Genomic DNA, 22477 nt, shown 5'->3' with positions numbered 1-22477 from the left:
TAGCACAATAGCTACTGGGGGCAGCCAGCTCATCTGGCATAGGTACCATTCAACATATGTTTAATGGCTTGCACTTCATAAATATTAGATCATAACCAAAGCCCAAGAATGGTTCTGGTTTTGTTTTGTTTTGTTTTTCTAATTGGGGAAGGCAGAGTCATGATTAGTTCACAAAGGTTTCTGCAGTTTGCCTATTTGATATATATGAAGTCAAATCTATAAATGAATATTAAAAAGCACAGTTTTTGTTTATTTATTTATTTTTAATTAATTAATTAATTTTTTATTATACTTTAAGTTTTGGGGTACATGTGCATAACGTGCAGGTTTGTTACATAGGTATACATATGCCATGGTGGTTTGCTGCACCCATCAACCCGTCACCTACATTAGGTATTTCTTCTAATGCTATCCCTCCCCTAGCCCCCAACCCCCAGACAGGCCCCAGTGTGTGATGTTCCCCTCCTTGTGTCCATGTTTTCTCATTGTTCAACTCCCACTTATGAGTGAGAACATGTGGTGTTTGGTTTTCTGTTCCTGTGTTAATTTGCTGAGAATGATGGTTTCCAGCTTCATCCATGTCCGTGCAAAGGACATGAACCCATCCTTTTTTATGGCTACATAGTATGCCATGGTGTATATGTGCCACATTTTCTTTATCCAGTCTATCATTGATGGGCATTTGGGTTGGTTCCAAGTCTTTGTTATTGTGAATAGAAGAACACAGTTTTTAAAGGCTTTATCCAGTCCATCTTTGTAGCATATTGAGGGATGGCTTTAAATACAACTTGAAAGGCTTAGAAGGAGAACGCTCCTCATCTTTTACCCAGTGGCATGCCACACTCCACTCATCTTTCCCTGTCCCTTAAATCTACAGCAGCAGACATCTGGAAGTGACTAACATAGCAATGACTCCTAGCCCAGCCAAGGTTCTATTCAATTTCGATATCAGCACGTGCTGCTTTCCCTATGGGAGCACTCTCCCACCCCAAAATCTGTGACGGAGAAACCAGAGTCAAAGCCAAGTTCCCAGTGAGCACAGAAAATTTCTGTCAAACTCTGGCATGCCATGCTCATGTGTTGTCTATTAAGACTCTAATTTCTGTCTGAATGCTGCAGCTGGTCCAGTCCATAATCACTGACACATTTCCACAAGAAAGACTGTTTTTATTATGGTTACCAGGACTCAATTCATGCATTTACTTTTCTAACTAACACTTATTGAGAACTTACTGTTTGCCCAATATACATAGATGGATTAGGAGACAGGGTTACAGAGGTCCCCAAAAGGCTCTGCATGCAAAACATCTCCTTCATAATTATTTGTTGCCTGAAATTATATTAGAACTGCACCCCTTTGGTGTTTCTCATGATTACAAAGAAATGTTCACCATGAAAGATAACACTCTATCCCCAGGATGATCAATGAATTTCTTCATTCTTTTTTTTTTAATTAATTAATTTATTATTATTATACTTTAGGTTTTAGGGTGCATGTGCACAACATGCAGGTTAGTTACATATGTATACATGTGCCATGCTGGTGCGCTGCACCCAATAACTCATCATCTAGCATTAGGTATATCTCCCAATGCTATCCCTCCCCCCTCCCCCCACCCCACAACCGTCCCCAGAGTGTGATGTTCCCCTTCCTGTGTCCATGTGTTCTCATTGTTCAATTCCCACCTATGAGTGAGAATACGCAGTGTTTGGTTTTTTGTTCTTGCGATAGTTTACTGAGAATGATGATTTCCAATTTCATCCATGTCCCTACAAAGGACGTGAACTCATCATTTTTTATGGCTGCATAGTATTCCACGGTGTATATGTGCCACATTTTCTTAATCCAGTCTATCATTGTTGGACATTTGGGTTGGTTCCAAGTCTTTGCTATTGCGAATAGTGCCGCAATAAACATACGTGTGCATGTGTCTTTATAGCAGCATGATTTATAGTCCTTTGGGTATATACCCAGTAATGGGATGGCTGGGTCAAATGGCATTTCTAGTTCTAGATCCCTGAGAAATTGCCACACTGACTTCTACAAGGGTTGAAATAGTTTACAGTCCCACCAACAGTGTAAAAGTGTTCCTATTTCTCCACATCCTCTCCAGCACCTGTTGTTTCCTGACTTTTTAATGATTGCCATTCTAACTGGTGTGAGATGGTATCTCATTGTGGTTTTGATTTGCATTTCTCTGATGGCCAGTGATGGTGAGCATTTTTTCATGAGTTTTTTGGCTGCATAAATATCTTCTTTTGAGAAGTGTCTGTTCATGTCCTTCGCCCACTTTTTGATGGGGTTGTTTGTTTTTTCTTGTAAATTTGTTTGAGTTCATTGTAGATCCTGGATATTAGCCCTTTATCAGATGAGTAGGTTGCGAAAATTTTCTCCCATTTTGTAAGTTGCCTGTTCACTCTGATGGTAGTTTCTTTTGCTGTGCAGAAGTTCTTGAGTTTAATTAGATCCCATTTGTCAATTTTGGCTTTTGTTGCCTTTACTTTTGGTGTTTTAGACATGAAGTCCTTGCCCATGCCTATGTCCTGAATGGTAATGCCTAGGTTTTCTTCTAGGGTTTTTATGGTTTTAGGTCTAACTTTTAAGTCTTTAATCCATCTTGAATTGATTTTTGTATAAGGTGTAAGGAAGGGATCCAGTTTCAGCTTTCTACATATGGCTAGCCAGTTTTCCCAGCACCATTTATTAAATAGGGAATCCTTTCCCCATTGCTTGTTTTTCTCAGGTTTGTCAAAGATCAGATAGTTGTAGATATGCAGTGTTATTTCTGAGGGCTCTGTTCTGTTCCATTGATCTATATCTCTGTTTTGGTACCAGTACCATGCTGTTTTGGTTACTGTACCCTTGTAGTATAGTTTGAAGTCAGGTAGTGTGATGCCTCCAGCTTTGTTCTTTTGGCTTAGGATTGACTTGGCGATGCGGGCTCTTTTTTGGTTCCATATGAACTTTGAAGTAGTTTTTTCCAATTCTGTGAAGAAAGTCGTTGGTAGCTTGATGGGGATGGCATTGAATCTGTAAATTACCTTGGGCAGTATGGCCATTTTCACGATATTGATTCTTCCTACCCGTGAGCATGGAATGTTCTTCCATTTGTTTGTATCCTCTTTTATTTCCTTGAGAAGTGGTTTGTAGTTCTCCTTGAAGAGGTCCTTTACGTCCCTTGTAAGTTGGATTCCTAGGTATTTTATTCTCTTTGAAGCAATTGTGAATGGGAGTTCACTCATGATTTGGCTCTCTGTTTGTCTGTTGTTGGTGTATAAGAATGCTTGTGATTTTTGTACATTGATTTTGTATCCTGAGACTTTGCTGAAGTTGCTTATCAGCTTAAGGAGATTTTGGGTTGAGACGATGGGGTTTTCTAGATATACTATCATGTCATCTGCAAACAGGGACAATTTGACTTCCTCTTTTCCTAATTGAATACCCTTTATTTCCTTCTCCTGCCTAATTGCCCTGGCCAGAACTTCCAACACTATGTTGAATAGGAGTGGTGAGAGAGGGCATCCCTGTCTTGTGCCAGTTTTCAAAGGGAATGCTTCCAGTTTTTGCCCATTCAGTATGATATTGGCTGTGGGTTTGTCATAGATAGCTCTGATTATTTTGCGATACATCCCATCGATACCTAATTTATTGAGAGTTTTTAGCATGAATGGTTGTTGAATTTTGTCAAAGGCCTTTTCTGCATCTATTGAGATAATCATGTGGTTTTTGTCTTTGGTTCTGTTTATATGCTGGATTCCATGTATTGATTTGCATATATTGAACCAGCCTTGCATCCCAGGGATGAAGCCCACTTGATCATGGTGGATAAGCTTTTTGATGTGCTGCTGGATTCGGTTTGCCAGTATTTTCTCGAGGATTTTTGCATCAATGTTCATCAAGGATACTGGTCTAAAATTCTCTTTTTTGGTTGTGTCTCTGCCCGGCTTTGGTATCAGGATGATGCTGGCCTCATGAAATGAGTTAGGGAGGATTCCCTCTTTTTCTATTGATTGGAATAGTTTCAGAAGGAATGGTACCAGTTCCTCCTTGTACCTCTGGTAGAATTCGGCTGTGAATCCATCTGGTCCTGGACTTTTTTTGGTTGGTAAGCTATTGATTATTGCCACAATTTCAGCTTCTGTTATTGGTCTATTCAGAGATTCAACTTCTTCCTGGTTTAGTCTTGGGAGAGTGTATGTGTCAAGGACTTTATCCATTTCTTCTAGATTTTCTAGTTTATTTGCGTAGAGGTGTTTGTAGTATTCTCTGATGGTAGTTTGTATTTCTGTGGGATTGGTGGTGATATCCCCTTTATCATTTTTTTATTGCATCTATTTGATTCTTCTCTCTTTTTTTCTTTATTAATCTTGCTAGCGGTCTATCAATTTTGTTGATCCTTTCAAAAAACCAGCTCCTGGATTCATTAATTTTTTGAAGGGTTTTTTGTGTCTCTATTTCCTTCAGTTCTGCTCGGATTTTAGTTATTTCTTGCCTTCTGCTAGCTTTTGAATGTGTTTGCTCTTGCTTTTCTAGTTCTTTTAATTGTGATATTAGAGTGTCAATTTTGGATCTTTCCTGCTTTCTCTTGTGGGCATTTAGTGCTATGAATTTCCCTCTACACACTGCTTTGAATGCATCCCAGAGATTCTGGTATGTTGTGTCTTGGTTCTCGTTGGTTTCAAAGAACATCTTTATTTCTGCCTTCATTTCGTTATGTACCCAGTAGTCATTCAGAAGCAGGTTGTTCAGTTTCCATGTAGTTGAGTGGTTTCAAGTGAGATTCTTAATCCTGAGTTCTAGCTTGATTGCACTGTGATCTGAGAGATAGTTTGTTATAATTTCTGTTCTTTTACATTTACTGAGGAGAGCTTTACTTCCAAGTATGTGGTCAATTTTGGAATAGGTGTGGTGTGGTGCTGAAAAAAATGTATATTCTGTTGATTTGGGGTGGAGAGTTCTGTAGATGTCTATTAGGTCCGCTTGGTGCAGAGCTGAGTTCAATTCCTGGGTATCCTTGTTGACTTTCTGTGTCGTTGATCTGTCTAATGTTGACAGTGGGGTGTTAAAGTCTCCCATTATTATTGTGTGGGAGTCTAAGTCTCTTTGTAGGTCACTCAGGAATTGCTTTATGAATCTGGGTGCTCCTGTATTGGGTGCATATATATTTAGGATAGTTAGCTCTTCTTGTTGAATTGATCCCTTTACCATTATGTAATGGCCTTCTTTGTCTCTTTTGATCTTTGTTGGTTTAAAGTCTGTTTTATCAGAGACTAGGATTGCAACCCCTGCCTTTTTTTGTTTTCCATTTGCTTGGTAGATCTTCCTCCATCCTTTTATTTTGAGCCTATGTGTGTCTCTGCACGTGAGATGGGTTTCCTGAATACAGCACACTGATGGGTCTTGAGTCTTTATCCAATTTGCCAGTCTGTGTCTTTTAATTGGAGCATTTAGTCCATTTACATTTAAAGTTAATATTGTTATGTGTGAATTTGATCCTGTCATCATGATGTTAGCTGGTTATTTTGCTCGTTAGTTGATGCAGTCTCTTCCTAGTCTCGATGGTCTTTACATTTTGGCATGATTTTGCAGCATCTGGTGCCGGTTGTGCCTTTCCATGTTTAGCACTTCCTTCAGGAGCTCTTTTAGGGCAGGCCTGGTGGTAACAAAACCTCTCAGCATTTGCTTGTCTGTAAAGTATTTTATTTCTCCTTCACTTATGAAGCTTAGTTTGGCTGGATATGAAATTCTGGGTTGAAAATTCTTTTCTTTAAGAATGTTGAATATTGGCCCCCACTCTCTTCTGGCTTGTAGAGTTTCTGCTGAGAGATCCACTGTTAGTCTGATGGGCTTCCCTTTGAGGGTAACCTGACCTTTCTCTCTGGCTGCCCTTAACATTTTTTCCTTCATTTCAACTTTGGTGAATCTGACAATTATGTGTCTTGGAGTTGCTCTTCTCAAGGAGTATCTTTGTGGCGTTCTCTGTATTTCCTGAATCTGAATGTTGGCCTGCCTTGCTAGATTGGGGAAGTTCTCCTGGATAATATCCTGCAGAGTGTTTTCCAACTTGGTTCCATTCTCCCCGTCACTTTCAGGTACACCAATCAGACGTAGATTTGGTCTTTTCACATAGTCCCATATTTCTTGGAGGCTTTGCTCGTTTCTTTTTATTCTTTTTTCTCTAAACTTCCCTTCTCGCTTCACTTCATTCATTTCATCTTCCAGCGCTGATATTCTTTCTTCCATTTGATCGCATCGGCTCCTGAGACTTCTGCATTCTTCACATAGTTCTCAAGCCTTGGTTTTCAGCTCCATCAGCTCCTTCAAGCACTTCTCTGTATTGGTTATTCTAGTTATACATTCTTCTAAATTTTTTTCAAAGTTTTCAACTTCTTTGCCTTTGGTTTGAATATCCTCCCGTAGCTTGGAGTAATTTGATCGTCTGAAGCCTTCTTCTCTCAGCTCGTCAAGGTCATTCTCCGTCCAGCTTTGATCCATTGCTGGTGAGGAACTGCGCTCCTTTGGAGGAGGAGAGGCGCTCTGCTTTTTAGAGTTTCCAGTTTTTCTGCTCTGTTTTTTCCCCATCTTTGTGGTTTTATCTACTTTTGGTCTTTGATGATGCTGATGTACAGATGGGTTTTTGGTGTGGATGTCCTTTCTGTTTGTTAGTTTTCCTTCTAACAGACAGGACCCTCAGCTGCAGGTCTGTTGGAGCACGCGGCCAGCCGTGTGAGGTGTTAGTCTGCCCCTGCTGGGGGGTGCCTCCCAGTTAGGCTGCTCGGCGTTCGGGGTCAGGGACCCACTTGAGGAAGGAGGCAGTCTGCCCGTTCTCAGATCTCCAGCTGCGTGCTGGGAGAACCACTGCTCTCTTCAAAGCTGTCAGACAGGGACATTTAAGTCTGCAGAGGTTACTGCTGTCTTTTTGTTTGTCTGTGCCCTGCCCCCAGAGGTGGAGCCTACAGAGGCAGGCAGGCCTCCTTCAGCTGTGGTGGGCTCCACCCAGTTCGAGCTTCCCAGCTGCTTTGTTTAACTAAGCAAGCCTGGGCAATGGCAGGTGCCCCTCCCCCAGCCTTCCTGCTGCCTTGCAGTTTGATCTCAGCCTGCTGTGCTAGCAATCAGCGAGACTCCGTGGGCACAGGATCCTCTGAGCCAGGTGCGGGATACAATCTCCTGGTGCGCCATTTTTTAAGCCCGTTTTTTTTAAGCCCTGGTGCGCCATTTTTTAAGCCTGGTGCGCCATTTTTTAAGTGCAGTATTCGGGTGGGAGTGACCCGATTTTCCAGGTGCCGTCTGTCACCCCTTTCTTTGACTAGGAAAGGGAACTCCCTGACCCCTTGCGCTTCCCAAGTGAGGCAATTCCTCGCCCTTCTTTGGCTCGTGCACGGTGCGCACACCCACTGACCTGCGCCCACTGTCTGGCACTCCCTACTGAGATGAACCCGGTACCTCAGATGGAAATGCAGAAATCACCCGTCTTCTGCGTCACTCACGCTGGGAGCTGTAGACTGGAGCTGTTCCTATTCGGCCATCTTGCCTCCTCCCGCCGTGAATTTCCGAATTTCTTCATTCTTAGTAACTCTTTTTAATTTGTAATAGCTGCCAGACCATTATTTTGAAAGAATGTATAAAGTAAAACTGGTAGGAAAGGAAGATATAATTTTTTAAGCACATCTGCTGAGGGTATGTGAGGGGAGGTGACACTACAAGATTCAAGTCTGGGTGTATTTCTGCTTTTCTCTGAGTTGTTGCTGGTTATTTACACCTTAGCATGAATGAAGGTTTCAAGTGTGGATGAAAGACAAGGACTGGCAGTCAACATTTCATGGAGTAGGACACAACACAGGAAAGAAACAAGGAGTGAAAAGGCTAATTATGCCCAGAACAAACCTCAGCTAACGTCACAAGAACAGCAGCCAGCCCAGGCCTTCTGGGCTGCATGCTGAGAGCAGCGCATGGCCACACTCCTCCTCTCCAGCCAGACCCATTAGGCTTCTGCCTAATACTTTGCTCATCTCTGAGTTTTTTTTTTTTTATTTTCCTTTTGCTCCAACCGAGATTCATAGACATGAAACAGGTGCTCTATGATTCTTAACAGAGACAGTGTAGAGTACAAAGAGGAAGCTGAGCTGAGCCTAGGCAGATCTAATTTTCAGCAGAGGGAATCAAGTTGTATTAAGGACTGTAGACAGTGATCTCTGCCCCTCAAGCAGCTGTGAATGAGGCAATTCCTTTGGGTATCCATCCTTCCATCCTTGTATTGGTACTCTCGTCCCTCTGCCTCCTGCCTAGACAGATGACATGGCTGCTGCCCCACTTCCACTTTCTTGCTGTGGCTACAAGTTCCTTCCTTCTGTTTCCTTGTCCCTCCAACAAATGGGAATTTTCAAGAGCTAAGTATCCTGAAGAGGCATTTAAAGAAGCATCTACTATGTGCCAGAGCCATGCTAATACTTTTTATTTTATTTTATTTTATTTTTTTGAGACAGAGTCTCACCCTGTCACCCAGGCTGGGATGCAGTGGTGCAATCTCGGCTCACTGCAAGCTCCACCTCCTGGGTTCACGCCATTCTTCTGACTCAGCCTCCCGAGTAGCTGGGACTACAGGCACTTGCCACCATGCCCAGCTAATTTTTTGTATTTTTAGTAGAGACAGGGTTTCACCATGTTAGCCAGGATGGTCTCAATCTACTGACCTCGTGATCCACCCATCTCGGCCTCCCAAAGTGCTGGGATTACAGGTGTGAGCCACTGCGCCCAGCCGAGATGTGCTAATACTTTACACACATAATCTCATGTATTTTTTATACAAGCCTGGTAGCTAGGTATTAATACTGCTATTTTATACATGGCAACTACAAGGTTCAGGATGATTGTCTAATATCTCATAGGTCGTATGTGGCAGGATTCAAACCCAGGTTTGTTGGAATCTCATGCCTAGTTTTTGTCATTATGCTACACTGCATTTTTAACTCTTCTGGCTTCTATAGAAAGTAGTTCCATTTGCCTTTTGTGCCATGGCCCACGCCTGACACTAACAGTGGGAATTCTAGACCCTATGCCCAATGCCATTACACATCTCACTCCACCTGCATGTCTCATAGGAAGCATGAACATAGCACATTCAAGAAAATTCCCCAAACCTGCTCCTTCCTCCTATCTCAGGTGCGCGCCACTGCCTATAGGATAAAATCTGACTTGAGCATAATGAAATTCTCTCCCTAATCAGGCCCTTTCTGAATTTTTTTTTTTTTTTTTTTTTTTTTTGGTATGACAGGCTCACCACTTGCCACTCTCCTTTCTCCCTAAATATGAACTTTGCTGAATCACTCTTGGGTGTTGAGAGCATAGCACTATCTCTTGCCTCCATGCCTTTGTGCATGCTGATCTCTCTGCTTGGAATTCGCTTCCCAATTGCCTGCCCCATTCTAGAGCCTGCTCTATTCCTACTCTTTCTTTAAAGCTGGTTCAAGATACCTGTAAAGCCTTTGTTGACCTCTCAACCACAGGCAGTTGTGATAGGGGTAATGAATGCCCCTTCCTTTCTCTCAGCGTTTCCTTCAGAGGCACGGAGCTTCACTCGATGCAATACGCCTCAGCCTTTCTCTGTCCCTATACTCACTCCACACCAGGAGAGGCGTAGTGATTTCTCTTGGTAAATTGGGAAAGAATTAACTGGGCTGGCCCAGCCCAAACATATCTTTCTTCTTCTAGGAAATAAGTTGCCCTAGAGGTAAACTGGCTAATTTGGGGTTCTAAATCAGCAAAACCATTTGGCTAAGAATTCCGGATTGTTCCTCCAATTCGATTTCTATTAACAATGAATGTGGAAAATTTTTTTGCCCATCTGCCTCTTCTTTTTAAACAAATTATTCAGAATTCACATGAGAAATAGAGGTTCTCTTTACTGGGCTCTCTCAAGAGTTCAGTATCTGAACTCCAGTAAATCCCGATACTGAACCCTTATTCCATTATGTCCCCAAGTGCCTAAGACATAGGTCCATCAGCCTCAGATTGTCATTTTGCATGGCAATTGTTTGTTTGCATATCCAATTAGATCATAATGTCCCTGTGGGCAGGGAATATATGTTAGTTGTCTTTGTATTACCAACATCTGACATTCAATTTATATTTATGGAGTGACTGAATGAACAAAAAAAAATTGCTTCTGGTAATCATTAGCAATCCTCAGTTAGAACAAGCTCTTTTAAATTGTCATGTACAACAACTTTTTTTATTCTTTTGCTGTCTGCTACCCATATTAATAAAATAGAGTAAATCATCCAAGACAGTAACATGACAATAATAATCTTATGTTGGGATTTAATGAATCAAAATACCAAAGAAGTATCTGAGAGACACGGAAGCTGGAAAAACTCTTTAATTTTTCCTACTGTCTAATTGCATAAAACTCTTAACGAAATGAGACAATCTCAGTGCTATAAAATGAGCTTTTATGTATAATTTCCTTCCACAAAGAAAAAAAAGTTGTCTTCTTTCATTTCGCAAGGAGGAGATTAAAAGCATATTAGAGGGTTTTGTTGGCTGGTTGACTTCTGGAGTTATAAATTTGCTGCTGGTTCTTAAAAATATTCAGAGTGAAGCTTTGTGAATTCATACATGAAAGGAGACGTGTGTGGTCATCTGGACACAGCCTATACTGGGAGATGCCTTGGTATTTTGTATTTAAAAAGGAGTTTCTGAACAAATAAAATAATTTAAAATGTAAAGAATATATTGCAGCTACTTGGAAAAAAATGAATGTAGATTTACGTAATCTAGTTGTCACAGCAGATGTATTAGATTTATGATTTGGTGCTATGTGTTTAAATTATTGACTATAATTTAATGCATTGTGAAGTTCTAACTTAACTCAGTGGCTCATCCTTTAATCTATTAGCTTGGCAGCCAATATTTAGATATAGAAAATTCCTGCCAGGTAAATTTAGCTCTTCCAAGGTTAGTCTTTAACCTAGTCATATCGAAAGATTCTTCCTTGACCTGCTCACAGTCATCTTGCCCTTCTACAGTCTGTTGATTACCTCAAAATCCAAGTATGATATGTTACTACCCACCTACCCCCCACTTAAATTACTTTTCATTGCTCTGAGAAAAAATAATTAGCGCAGTCTAGATTTAGAGGATCCCACATGCTTTGGTTCCCTTCTGTCTCTCCAATGCCTTGTGTTCTGATGTCCCTTCACATTCTGAGCTCTCTCGTTTTACTCAGTCCCCTGAATAAGGCCACCTCTTATCATCACAGGATCTCTGTAATTGATGTTCTTACTGCTGAGAATGCCTCTCCCTTCTTTCAAATTCAGAGGTTGTCCTGACTCCTTAGAGCCCAATTTGAACATTACTTTCTCAGAGAAAAATATTTTCTTTTATCTGTCTCCTTCCTTTAGCTCCTAAACCACATCAGGTTGCCTTCTGTAAGTTCTCTTAACACTATATAGCTTTCCTTCATAGCACTTGGCACAATTACAATTGGATTTATTTTTGTGATTATTTGACTACTCCCTTGGACTTTATGTTCCTGAGACCTTGGGTTTTGCTCATCTTTGCTTACTGCCTGGCACCTGGCAAATGCTCAACAAATGTTTACTATGTTAATGAAAAGAAGACTGATTTCTGTGGTCACATCCAAAGAAGGAAAGTTGTTTTCTTATTGTAAGTATAGCATTAGGATCATATGCATCCCTAATATTTGCAAAAGAAAAGCTCACTTTTGGTTCAGCCAAGTGTAGCCTGAGGGAGGTGATGAAAACTAAAATGTGTTACTAAAGCAAAAAAAAAAAAAAAAAGGCATCGCTAGGACTTCAGACCTTAAGAAATCAGTTCCCCAAGTTTAAAATATCAAGGAAGCTAAAAGCAGATCCAAGAACCTCTCTTGTCACAAGCTAGAGCTATGTCATAAAGTCACCCAGGAGTAGCAAATTAAGAAGCTTACAAAGCAAAAGAAACGATCTAGGACCTAGAATAGAACATGAAATGCCTCTTCTTTTAATCAAACTTAATAAGCCTGTTGAACCAAAGAGACCTACACTGGACATTGAGGAAGTGAAGTAAACAAGGGATAGAGCCCTTTGATACTGCCAGTCCCAGCGTTACATGCCTGAGCAGCAGCCCACCCTGCTCAGCAAAGCCATCAGAGGAATCTCACTACATCCACAGATAAGAGGGTCCTCACCCCCTCCAAAGTTATGATCTCTGCTCCTAGGGAAAGAGATGCATCTCTAGGTGGATTTGAAAATTTATAACTCTAAATTTGTCCACAAGAGGCTTAGCAGTCTCGCTTGGGGTCATGCCACCAAAGAATTATTCATGATCTAGAAGTTCAGTCTCTGCTGACCCAGCACAGAGGTAGGCCCAGACAATGGATGTGGGAAACAGGTCATTCTGGCTGCATTTGAAACCTGTTGAAACTACATAACAACAACAACAGCAATATGAACAGCTATGATCTAAAGTGGAGGAGCCCAGTCACATTTTCAAGGTAGCAGCTGGGCGTGCTGCTCAGCTCTCCTTTGAGAGAGAGCCTCCAGATGCCATCTCCTTGGATCCACCAGAGTGGACCAAACTGTTTTCATATTGAGGTCACACAAACCCCAACCACTACCTAGATAATGACTGAGCATGATGGGAAATACTGGAGCTGGGTTATTGCTAACCAATATGGAATTTATCTAATGGACATACTTTGTTTAGAGACTCACCATTAGCCTGGCCAAGACTCTTTCATAACTGTAGTACAATCTGAGACTCTTCCTAAATCCTTCCTTCTCTCTCTCCTTTCACAGGTATAGGGCCTGCATTACCATCTAAAGGCTCTTCCTGTCTACTCTTGTTCCCTCTCTCCTTTATCCTCCACATGCCTCCCTCCCCCAATAGCTCCTGCATGTAACATAATTTTGATGTCTCTACACCTCAGGAAGCCTAAAATGATTCACTCTTTCAAATAAAGATGCATTCGAACCACTGAAATAGTTCTAAAACAAAAGATGTGTTATTCCATGTGTGAATCACAAAATATCTCCTCTACATGTGTCCAGTGCAATAAGAGATGAAGCAACTTAAGAGAACTGAGATATGTTTGAGAGGAGACACCCTTACTTTGGAACATTATTACTGAAAAGAGTTGTTGATGTTGATTAAAGAACTTATCTCCTTTTTATTAACATTCTAAATGTGTCTAACCTGTCTCCTTTAAGGACAAACCTCCAAGATGGGATGTGAGGCAGGCAGGGCAGAGGAATAATCTGGGATGATATATTCCATCTTAAACTGTTGTTATGACGATAAAATTTAATGTATGCACCTACTTAACACATAATAGGTGTTAAGTCTCCTCTCTTGCCCATTGTAGGATATCTTCTATCTCCCACATCTATGATAATCAGCAGAAAAGGGGAGGCAAAGTAGACATACCATTTATCCATCAGCAATGTACAAGACGCTCTTAAGGTGAAAAGCAGAATGCATTTCCCTTTACTCACAACTTAAACCTGTACCCATATGATCTCACTGTCTGATATCAGCTGAAGCTCCTTCCAAATTCCACTTTGGTTCCTCCTTCTTTCTCCTCACAAGAATATTAAAACTGTATAGCCTTTTCTTCTTTATCATTTCTATATCATCCTTGTCTGTCCAGGTATCTTGCCAACAAAGACATCCTCTTCCTACTGACTTAAACTCATTTTTCTACTTCTATTAATTTACATGATACAATTTCTGCTTATTTGATTCATGGCATACATAATAACCTCCCTGTTTCTTACTATTTTAATAAAACAGATTTCCTGCACCATCAGTAAGATGTATCATTATGCACTCAATAAGAATATTTTTAAAATACGGTGTTTCATAAATGGAAATTCTGACTTTGAAAAGCTCTGAGACTAGCTGATCATGTACGTTGTGTATGGTATTTGTCTACTATTAACTGAAGACAATTTGGATGAGTTGTGATATATGTGTCTAAGTCACAGAGCACTGAGCTTTCATGGGTATGGAGAGGAGGTTCCAAGGTTCCCAGATGAAGCTCTACAGATTGGTAGTTCCTCACAACCTCCCCTACCTTACCCCAAAGATTTTCTTATCCTTCGCATCCAATAGGCTCCTGTACCATAAGAGGTCACGCTTGTGTTTATCTTACATTATTCTGTAAGTGCAGATCTTAAATCTATTCTGCTTCTGTTCACCTGCCTCTATGTGGAATAACTTACCTCTATATAGTGTGTCTAAGGTCAACTGATCCTGTAGCTGGGTGTGCTGCTCAGATCTCCTTTGAGAGACAGCCTCCAGATGCCATCTCTTTGGATCCAAGAGAGTGGATCCAAATGTTTTCATATTGAGGTCACACACACCCCAAACTCTACCTAGATAATGATAGCCTAGATAACGGCTCTAGCTTAAACAATGGCATTTTTCAAAAGCCCAGGGATGCCTGTTTTGGCATCCCTGGGCTTTGCAAAAGTCAGAATTATGAATTTTTAAGGAGTTTAAAAACATTTTGTCAATGATTTCCTCCATGGTGCCATGATAGATGGAATACTGGGTTGTATACTGGGTTGTATACTTAGATCATCTGACAATACAGAGTGAGCACCTCTATGAAGTCATTGTTCAGAGGATCAAGCAAAGAACTCATGCAAATATACGATTTTTATTGTCTATTTCAAAAATAAATTAATTTTAAAAACTGAAGGTAGAACTTTGCTAACCAGCCAAAGCAAAATTAATAATAACAATTTTCAAAATGTGATTTTCCATTATGAATATTTTAATAAAGCATAATATTTAAATGATACAAAAAGAATTCAGGAAAAAAAACATGAAAGCTCTCATTCTATTTGAGAAGCTGATTTGGGAATTACAAGATTATTATGAAAGATTAAAATGGGGCCCAAAAACTCCATTTCCCCTTGTGAAATAGATATATCATGAAACAGAGTCAGTCAATGTTCCAGGAGCAGTCAGTGAGAATGTTGCTGGAAATTACAACAGGAAAATTACGGGCGGAATACAGGACATGAAGAGAACACTAGATTAGGAGCCTCTTAACAACTAGAAGACCCTGAACATGCTTCAGTAGCTCAAAATTTCTGTAACTTTAGAAGGTAAGATATAGGATGGAAAATATCGAAGAGCACCTCTATTTCTAAAATTCTCTTATTTTTGTGAATTTCCAGTATAAACCTGTAGCCATCTCAGTGGCTCCTGGTAGCCTATGTAGAGGCAGCTTGTCCTAGGCTTCAGAGTCAGACAGATATGTCAGACAGACCAGATGAGCATCCCAGCCTCTCCACTTGCCATCCATGGAACTTGGAGGAAAATACCAAATCCTACTGAAACTCAGTCTCTCCATCTGTAAATTAGGAATAGTAATGTCTACCTTACTAGACTAGGATGAGGAATAGGTTACAATATAAATAGAATAATGTGCCAGTTAGTAAGCTGTTTCAACTTCAGACCCATCCTTGTATACGCTGCTTTGTGATGCTGGAGACGGGACTTGGGGAGCTACTTTTTTCCTTTGAGATCGGATTCCTTGCAGATTTTTCCAATAGGAGGCACTTAGACAAAAAGTCAGAAGAGATTTGCTCTTTCCTGAATGCATGGCTCCAGCAATGCCTCTTCACTCTGGTAATGGTATTTGGTTCTATTTCCAGCCTGTTCGAGCACACTCAAAACCAATCTCATCACACCTCCTGGGGCCATGCAGCACCCTTCCTCCAAACTCCTAGATTCTAATAACCCCACTTCCTCTTCTGTTCTCCCAACAGTAGGGGTAAAAACTGTTCTGTGTTACCTGTTACCATTTCTATGTTACCTCAATGTCCCCTTTTCCCTTTTTAGTCACCCAATACCTGTTTAATTTCTTATATTAAATTATCTCTGTCGAGATATCTGTGCCTTCCATTTTCTTGATGCATACTGAAACAAGTAGTATAAATAACTATAAATATATGAGTATAATATTCATAAATAAATAGAAATATCATAGCACTAAGCGCAGTGCCTGCCCATATAAGTACTTAGTCTATATTAATTTTGGTATTATTCACAAAAATGATAATAAAAACAAAAGCAATGTAAGTAGAAATTTAGATTCTCTCTTCTGAGAAAGGTCTGGTTAACCTGATGTAACATATACAGGTCCTTGAGCTTGGCTAGATTTTATTTTTCCTTCCTTGTACTCTTCTTATTGTCCAATTCTAGGACATCTCTGCCCATTCTATGGGAGTTCTTAAAGGGACAGCCCACAGCTGTCTGTGGCGTCTGATCTCTACCATCTATGCACGATACTCAAGACAATCTGTGCTCAGGCAGCCTCTTCCCCTCTGCCGTGGAGGACACCATGTCCTGACCAAGACAGCATCTCATTTGAATCTATAATGTCTTATTACCAGTGACTACTTGGCTTTATTCTTTTGGATTTTTATTGTGAAACCAAATCTCCTATATTTTAAATTAAGCTTTGTTCATTTTTTTCTTGTTGTTATCTTCAGCTTAATAATGAAAGGTCCTGCCCTCTCTCTTATTGATGTACTTGTGAAGTTATTTTGACCCTAGTATAGAGAATGTGCTCAATTATTAGCTTATTGTAGGATGGGCTGAATTCCTTCTTCTTACAAAAATGTAAAAGCAAAATGTCCCTTAATATGAATCAACCTATCTTTCCTGCTGAATTTAGAATATAATCATTGCCAAAACAAAAGACAAATCTTTCAAACTGTAAAAGTCATAAAAACTTGTATGTCATATAAAATTCCTTAAAGCAGTAATATTTTCTTTTAAATAATAATGTTATTCAATGAACAATTTGATAACGACTATATAATCCTTTTGCTTCCTTTCCTTGAATCTTTCAAGAACTCCTCATTAAGGTCAGAATACTTTTATTTACTTATGTATTTACTTCTTTGTTATAATAAAAGTCCTTTTACTAGCTTGTCACTATCCACATATATGACCGTGTGTAATACCACCAGCCCTGCATCCCAATTCGGTTTCCTAATAGCTGTTTGCCTTTGGTCAAGTTATGGTTCTTTTAATAAGGAATATTTAGAGATTAAGCATTCCTAATAAAAAAAAATCTAAACTCTTAAATGCTCCAAAATATGAAATGTTTTGAGCACCGACATGATGCTCACAAGTGAAAAATTCCACACCTCACCTTATGTGACAGGTCACAGTCAAAACACCATCAAATCTTTGTTTCATGAGCAAGGCTACTTAAAATATTGGATAAAATCACTTTCAGGCTATGTGTACAAGGTGTATATGAAACTAATGAATGTTGTGTTTAGACTTCAGTGTCATCTTCAAGATATCTCATTATGTATATGGAAATATGCCAAAATCTGAAAAAATTTGGAATATGAAACACTTCTGGTCTTAAGCATTTTGGCTAAGGAATACTCAGCCTGTACTGTGTGCTACATACTCTGAGCTATCTGCTATTTCATGCATTATCTCACTTAATGCTTTTTGAGGTGGATACTATTATTTTCTCCATTTCACATATAAGAACACTCAAGCTTAGTCTTAGATATAAATACCCACCATGAAGTGGGTTGTGAAGTGAGGGACCTTACTTACCAATCACAGTTCACTGCATGATGCAGACAATGGAGAAATACAGCTATTAAAATCACTACTAACCCCAGCAATGATGCATACCAAATTAATGACTGATACCATCACGCAGTAAGCCTGTAAGTGAATAAAATCAGTGTAATGGCTTTCTTATATTCTCTTGACCTTTAAAAATTCTCTCATTGCCTTAGTACTGTTTTCAGGCAGGCCTTGAAATAAATATCATAGATCACTCTGGTTTCTGTATCCCCTGCCGACCTATAAATAATATTTCACCAAACTGGACATGAGAGAGCTGTCAAGGGCAGTGATACAATCTTGGGGAGCACACTCATCATCCAAACCCTTTCCCTCTACTTTCCCTTGAATTTGCCTCTCAGACCCTCTTGTCCACTCATTAGTAACTCTCTTACAGCAACTTTTCTGTTTGTCTTCCTCAACTGAGTCACTATGTTTCAAATCTCAAATGGACATTTTTGCCCCAAATTTTCCATTTCAGTGCATTGGGAAATTCAGAAGTATTTAAACTTCAGAAATCTATATATAAAAATCAAAAGACCTTTTGTTCATATTTTTAGTCCTTCCTTTCTCTGCTATGCCTTAAAAAGCAGAAAAAGTCAGTGATCTTAGTCCTTGTTCCTATTAAGCAGACTGGAAGTTTGTCATTTTGCTAATCAAAGGAAGAGAATGAGAAATTAAAACAGTGGTAAGGGGACATAGTAATGCATTGTTTGAAATTTGAAAGTGAGAGAGATAAAGAGAGGGATAAGGGGGGGAGGAGGAAGAGATGGAAGAAGTTAGAAGTGATAGAAAGGAGAAATAAAATCTAGAAGTGATAGAAAAGAGAGGTAAAATCTACTCAGAGGCCATCTCTTCTGTAAAATCCAGACCCACCTAAGAAGAAATAAGAACCACTTGCTCAGTTCCCCAGAATCTTTTTTCCTTTTTTTAAATTTTGCTAACTTTGCACACAGCAGCTTATATACTGGTTGCTTATGTGTCTTCCTTCTAATACCACGAGTACCCTGAGGTCAAGAATCATGTCACATTCATCTTTATAAAACCTATGCAAGTTTATAATTCAGTTTAAAAAATGCTGAATTGAAATGGAAAGTCCAACTGACAGGGGCGATTGAAGATTACAAATGCCACGTATTTGTTGCTATCATTGTGCCTCATGCTAATTCAATAGCTTGCTTTGTTCATTCGGAGATGGGAAACTTTTCTTAAGGTTTGCATGTTCTGGTACTCCTCACATAAACTGGTCCTGTGGTTCTTACTTCAAGGCTCTACGAATCATCCCCCTCACTCAGGATTTTCAGTCAACGAGATTCATTTAGCCTGTACTGGATGAGGACTAGGTTACGGGCTGAAAAGATGTAGCAGACCTGATCTCTTCTTTAGGAAACTTACAATATAAGGAGGTTAAAAGTAGAAATAAAAATGTTTGTGAGATATACGTATTAACACTATAAACAGGCAGTCTGCTTTTCCCTCCTTCATTCTGCAATCTGTATAAAATTTTATTCTCATTGTCTAGCCTCCAAAAATTACTTGAATTATCAATTCCTCAATTTCTACCTGGCTACTTTCCCACCCATATGCTTCCAAACATTTCTAATCTAGTCACTACTTAAAAAAAGAATATGTGGAATTACATTGTTGTCGAAGACTTGAATCATATAGTCCAAAATGGTTTTTCAATGGACAGAAATAACTCCTTTCCATAGTAATAATCTCTACCTAAGGGAGCTCAAGGAGTAATGCTCATTTGAATACTACAATGGAGTAATATTAATTTTAGTATTATTTAGAAGTTAGAATTTAGTATTTCTTAGTTTTCAATATTGAGCTTTATTTAGTACTAACTATTGAGTAATACTAAATAGGAGGCTTGTTTAGGAAGTAAAGAGGTTGATAGGAAGTGTAAAAGTTTTAATTCCCTAGGAATCCAACAAGATTTTCCAAAAAGCACATTTGCAGACTCTTCCTTTATTCTTTTCCAAACTCAGTGATAAGAATATTTGCTTCAAGTCTTTGAACTCTGAGCTCACCTTTATCCAGTAGTCTATATTCCCATGTGATCATATTACCATTGTCCTAAATCATAGTCATATTTATGTAAAGGGACATGTATCTTTCTTTCTTTCTTCTTTCTTTCTTTCTTTCTTTCTTTCTTTCCTTTCTTTCTTAAAGGGAGCAGGGACATCTTTCTTAAGACATTCAGCCTGACCCAGGAGAGGAGGCTGAGGGGTTTCAGAATAAAGTAAACTAAATAAAAATCCATCCTCCCACCAATACAGTTATGTGGAGACACTTACACTGAAGTCGTACAACACACCAAAGTTTGCTGCCGATGCCTCTTCGGACCTGGGAACTGTTTTCCTAGGTAAACTGCCATATGGCAAACCCCAGAGGTACTGTATGGAGAAGAAAGAAAGCAGTGAACAATTAGAAACAAAGTCTGAGCCACACATGTGATCACAAATGGTTTTGTTTAAAAGCCCTTCTGAAACATTTTCATGGGGACTCTTTGGGTCTCCATGTGGGGTCCCATTTTCTGGGAATCGACTACTAAATCCAGAGGTAAGAACAAAGGGAGTGCAAAGGACCCTGCATTCCGAGTTCAGGGGACCACCAGCAGTCAGGTCAACCACATTCCCCAGAGGGCTTTCTGAGGACCCCATTGCCACCACCACCACCAAACTGTTCTGATTTAGAAGTCTGGAAAGGAGAGAGGTAGCCTTTTGAGTCACATAGGACTCAACAAAACAATCTTACCCACATTTTCATATGAGAATACCCCTTAGGAGTGAGGGTGGAGAGAGATTCTGTCCTTCATGTCAAGAGAGAGAACTCAAGGAAATACAATCATGTAATTTGTGGGTGTCTGCAACTTGAGAACACTTGCACCCTGATTATGGTGTCTGCTTCATCACTAATTCAGGGCTGCTGCCTCAAATTCCTGCTACCAGATTGGAAGAGAAGCACAGTAGGGAGAATAGTACTGGGAAGAGGGGGCCAGTGAGAGGGCAAGAATAGGGTCATAGGAAGGTGCCTTGGTGAGAACTGGAAAGAGCACCTTTCTAGCCCCCATAGCTTACCAAGCAGATGTTGCTTCTTCTGTGAGATGGAAACTTCCCTCCTAAAGCTGGGAACAGAAGATGAATGTGGCTTGAAGCCCGGGTGCAGAGCTTGACTGAGCAAGGACTGGACATCAATCTCTGCTCACTCCCAGTGCACAAGCTGCACAACCTCCCAAAGTAGGCCTTTGGCCCATCTGGCTTCCTGGTCTGAACAGAATAGAAGGTGGGTTCCACACATACTGTCTCGCCCCAAAGTTCGGGGGCACAGAGGACAAAGGAGATCAAGGTCTTAGGCTTGCCCAGGGACATGGGACCTTGGGGCAAAAGGGCATGTGCCTTGGAGGAATACTGAGTGAGCCTGTCGGGTAGAGGCAGCTGAAAAATACAGCGTTGCAGCCAGGAGATGACTGCCCTGGCCTCTGGTGGTTCTGCAATGTCAGCATGCAGAGTGTCCATTCTCTTGTTCTTTTGCTGGAGTTGGTAATCATTGCCCAGAAAACAGGACCCCCCTCAGCACCTAATACAACCTATAAAAGGGTATCCAAAGCCAGCATGCTTCCTAGCTCTCGGAATACATCCAACCTAATACATAGGCACTCCATCCACTACATAGCACACATTCTATAATTTGGTATTATTCAAATAAATCAGCAACAGCCTTTCATTTTCTCCACATGGAGGCAGCATGGTGTGAGGGAAAGAATATATGCTGCTGATAAAACTCCATTTATACCTGCATCTGACACTAAGTAACGTCATAGTAGCCAGTGATGGAATGGAGGAGTTTCAGATTTCCTTAGAAAGGTAAGCAAAAAAAAAAAAAAAAAAAAAGCTGGGGTTAATTTGAAATAGATAAAATACACACATTCAGCTTCATTACCTGAAAGTGTGCACTTGGAAAATAAACTACACAGGACCTCTGATCTTTGGTCACTGTCTTCTATGAGCCAGACAACTTTAGAAGCCCTGGAATTATCTCAAGGATTATAAAACTAGTGGATTAAAGTGCAAAATCTTGGAGAAAGGGATCGAATCATGGGTTCTAGTCCTAGATCAGCTTAATAAAAAAATTTATTCCAAGATGTTAGCTAAGTCACATCAGTATTATGTGACTCTGTTTACATGTTTTAAATGGATGAAGAAAACGTCTTCTACATCATAAATTTGTTGTGAGGCACAGTAAGTAAAAGAAGTGAAAGTACTTTGTAGTATTAAAAGCTCAAATCTCTTTATGAATGTAAAGCATGATTATTATTATGTTAATAGGAGGCTTAGTATAGAAACTGGCACTGATTTGAAGCTATCGGGATAAAAAGTCACCCAAAACCACCAAATTTTGGCCGTTGTCAATGCTGTATGGACCAAATTTGCTTTGAAATACTGGTCCTAAAAGGTCCTTTGTAGGTTAAATAAAACCTAGTCCAACTTCTGTAAGGTAAGCATTCAAAGGTGTCAGAATCATTTAACTTCATATGGGTGAAGGCTCTGACCTCAGTCTAGCTTTTTGGCCTCGGCTGACCCTTTCCCCACATCAGCTCAGGGCTTTGTCTTCTTTGATTTGGACCCTCTATCTGTTTCAGTTTCTGACTTTGGACCTCATCATCCCATCCCACTCTCATCCCATCCCACTATTTGTGTGTGTGTGTGTGTGTGTGTGTGTGTGTGTGTGTGTGTGTTGTGGGCATTATCTTACTTTGTATCTTGGGGGAATATGTTCATTTTGTGTTTCTTCAGTATAGAAAATCTGGAGGCTTTGAGTTGCATTAAGGAAGCATTTCTTTCAAAGCTAACTTGG

The 22477-nt window shown here is 40.0% G+C and overlaps 1 protein-coding gene across 1 annotated transcript in view; it reads right to left on the bottom strand.

Moving 5' to 3' along the window:
• Nucleotides 1–22477, bottom strand: part of TMC1 (transmembrane channel like 1) — a 263253-nt gene that overhangs the window by 65591 nt on the left and 175185 nt on the right. Inside the window, exon 10 of the mRNA XM_054501938.2 lies at nucleotides 19918–20016. Coding sequence (XP_054357913.1) covers nucleotides 19918–20016 — 99 coding nt within the window. The remainder of the gene's footprint in view (nucleotides 1–19917; nucleotides 20017–22477) is intronic.

This window comes from Pongo pygmaeus, chromosome 13, assembly GCF_028885625.2.
Source record: "Pongo pygmaeus isolate AG05252 chromosome 13, NHGRI_mPonPyg2-v2.0_pri, whole genome shotgun sequence".
In the NCBI taxonomy this organism is placed as follows: domain Eukaryota; kingdom Metazoa; phylum Chordata; class Mammalia; order Primates; family Hominidae; genus Pongo; species Pongo pygmaeus.
The sequence above is the reverse complement of the archived record's forward strand: the minus strand, read 5'-3'. Positions and strand labels throughout refer to the sequence as shown.